Below are 2,990 nucleotides of genomic sequence, written 5' to 3' on the forward strand. Positions count from 1 at the left end.
CGCCTGCATGGGGAGGGCAGAGAGAGGGGCTGTAGGGGTGCGCGGAGCCCCCCCCAGCCAGTGCCCGTCACCCCGCTGCCCCCCACCGTGTGTCACCTGTGCTGCGCAGCCGGGCCGAGGAGCCCCGCACGGTGACGGAGAGCGCACGGAGGCAGCTGCGGGGCTGGCGGCCGCCACACGCCTCCTGCTCCGCCGTGATCAGCAGCGTCCCCTCCACGAAGTCCTGCGGGCGGTGAGCGCGCTGAGCCCCCCCCCTCGCCGTGCGCCCCCCCTGCCTGGCCCCCCCAGCCCAGACCTGCACCAGGATGTACTCGCAGGCGCCCGGGAAGGAGAAGTGCCGGTGGTCGAAGGTGACGTAGTGCAGGTCCCCCAGCACCGCGCACTCCGCCGCGCACCGGTCCTGGGTGCAGAGCCAGCGGCCCCCCCGGCACGTGCTGCGGGGACAGGGACGGTGCAGGGGACGCCGTGACCCCGCACACACCGCTCTTGCCCCCCGCACACCCGCCCCCCCCCAGCACTCACCACCGGTTGCAGCGCTGGCGGATGCTCTGCCCCGGGGCGTACTGCCGGCGGCCGTGGTGGCAGGGGCAGGCGCTCTGGGGGACGCAGTCCCCCCCGGCCAGGTACAGCCCCGGGGCGCACTCGCAGCCGCTGGCGCAGTCGTCCCGGCAGTGCCCCTCCTCGGCGGCGCCCGCGGCCGCGCAGCTGGCGGGGCAGGAGGACACGCAGTCCGAGTACCGCTGCCCGCGGCCGCACTGCCGCTCTGCGGGGCGCCAGGACGCAGCTCAGCTACAGCCCAACACTTCCCACCGCGACCCACCACATCCATCCCACCGTGTCCTGCATCCGTCCCACCACATCCCTCTGCGTCCACCCCACCACGTCCCAAATCCCTCCCACCACGTCCCGCCGTGTCCCACCGCGTCCCACCACGTCCCGCCGTGTCCCACCACGTCCCGCCACCTCCATCCCACCAAGCCCCCCACTTGCAGCCCAGCCACACAGCCCAGCCACCCGGCTGTGGGTTTAGCCCCGAGGCAGCAGCACCACTCCACCCCCCCCCCGGCACCCCCGGATGCCGAGGGAAGGAAGGAAGGGGTCAGGGAATGGGATTCACTCGGCCAAATGCAGCTCCCTTTGCAGGGGTGCTGGGCTGGGCGAGGGGGGGCATGGGGCACAGGGGCAAGCACGAGCCATCAGGGTGCACACACGGCCCAGCATGGTGCCCGCACAACCCAGCAGGGCACCCACAAGCTCCGTGGGTGCTGGTAGCACGCAGCAGAGTGGGGAGGGCATCCAGGGGCTGGGGGCAGAGCAGCCCCGGGCACGTCCCTACCGCAGAAGCCCGGTCGGCGCCAGTCGATGTAGGCTTGCCGCTGGGCGCAGTCCCGCACGTAGCCCGCGAAGGTGTCGCAGACGGCGGGGGGCGGTGAGGGCCCCGCGCCCCCCTCCCGGCAGTGCACATCCAGGCAGGCCTCGTAGAAGCCGCGGGGCTCGACCTGGCGCGGGAGGCAGCGTCAGGGCGGCGGGACCGTGCGCCCCCGGCCCCGCGGAGCCGGTGCCACTCACCGCGCCGTGGCACTGGCTGAAGGGCTCGGCGAGCAGCTCCCCGCAGACAGCCTCGGCCGCCTGCCGTGCTGCAGTGCCTGCTGCACAGCCTGGGCCGGGCTCCACCGCGTCCCTGCAAGAGAGCTGTGCCCAGGCAGGGGCATCAGAGCAGGGGAAGCCCCCAAGGACCCCCCAGCACCCTGCTGTTGGGAATGGGGTTGAGGTGACATCCCCAAAGAGCCCAGCTGCGTGCTGGGCACGGTGCCCCGCTCTGCTCGGCCACTTCCACTCCGTTTCCCAGCTCTGCCCAGCCCTGTACCTTGGAGCTGGCATCGGGGATCCTCCAGGAGTTCCCAAAGCTGGCGGCAAATGGAGCCACGTCCCCCCCGACCCGCAGGAAATCATCTGCGAGCAAGGGATGCCGCGGATGCGCCACACGTCCTCGGCACGGCCACCCCTGTGACTGCCACTGCTGCACCACGCAGGGTGCCAGCGAGGAGCCTTACCGGCGGGGTCGTCGTTGTAGGGGCCGCAGAGCCCCCGCGTGCTGCCCCGCAGCTCAGCGCTGACCATCACGTAGCTCGTCCCGCGCCCGTCCGCCTTCACGCGCACGCCCAGCCCGCTCGCCACGGCCACAAAGTCCCCGAGCCAGGTGACGCTGATCCCTGCGGGGACAGAACCGGGGTGCTCAGCAGGGCACGGGGACGGGGAGGGGACCCGGTGGGGCTCCGCTGCAGGTGGCCCCCCGGAGCTGACAGTGTCCCCCTGCACCGCCTCGTGCCACAAACCACCAGGTCCCCAGCAGCGGTGCCCCACGGGGCCGGGCGCACCCGGCTGCCCCTCACCGCTGTGCAGGTGGGGCTGTCCCTCCGGCACCACCACGCCGTTCACGGAGACGTTCCGGCCCCGTGCCACCACCGTGTCCAGCCCAAACACCATGTGCAGAGCCTGCGGGACAGAGGCCATAAGCAGGGGGCCAAGGGGCCCATGGCAGGGACCCAGCAGCCACGGATATTGTGGCACACAGCAGGGATGAAACCTCTGCCCCCGGGGTTACAATCCAGGGCTAACCCTGGCCACCCACTCCGTCCTGTGCAGCCCCCAGTGGATGGCCGGTACCTGCGGGCTGCCCATGGCGATGGTGACAGCCCAGGTGCCATCTGCGGAGGCGGCCAGGCTGTAGGCGCACTCGCCCTGGAAGTGGAAGTGCCTCCCGTCGAAGCTGCGGTACCGGGAGCCGGCCCAGGCGAGGCAGCTGGCGGCGGGACGCTGGTGCCGTGCGGCCGGGCCCCGCGGAGCCGCGGGCAGGGGCACGTCTCCTGTGCCGGGGGGGGGTGAGCACCGCTCAGCACGTGCCTGGCAGAGCCCCGCGCCCGTCCCCCCTGCAGCTGGGTGCCCCCAGACCCACCGGCGAGGGGCTGGTGGGTGCAGGCGAAGCAGAG

General features: G+C 72.8%; 1 protein-coding gene across 1 annotated transcript; it reads right to left on the reverse strand.

The window, feature by feature from the left end:
- Nucleotides 1–96: 96 nt before the first annotated feature.
- On the reverse strand, nucleotides 97–2,867 carry LOC118157016 (SCO-spondin-like; the record flags this gene model as incomplete). The annotated part of the gene is made up of 9 exons (XM_035311271.1): nucleotides 97–223; nucleotides 296–434; nucleotides 523–763; nucleotides 1,337–1,499; nucleotides 1,570–1,692; nucleotides 1,868–1,953; nucleotides 2,055–2,213; nucleotides 2,394–2,496; nucleotides 2,668–2,867. Coding segments are annotated over 9 exons (1,341 nt in total), but the record flags the coding sequence as incomplete, so codon positions are not given.
- Between the last annotated feature and the right edge of the window lie 123 nt (nucleotides 2,868–2,990).

The sequence above is a fragment of the Oxyura jamaicensis genome, assembly GCF_011077185.1.
Source record: "Oxyura jamaicensis isolate SHBP4307 breed ruddy duck chromosome 2 unlocalized genomic scaffold, BPBGC_Ojam_1.0 oxy2_random_OJ71712, whole genome shotgun sequence".
Taxonomy (NCBI): domain Eukaryota; kingdom Metazoa; phylum Chordata; class Aves; order Anseriformes; family Anatidae; genus Oxyura; species Oxyura jamaicensis.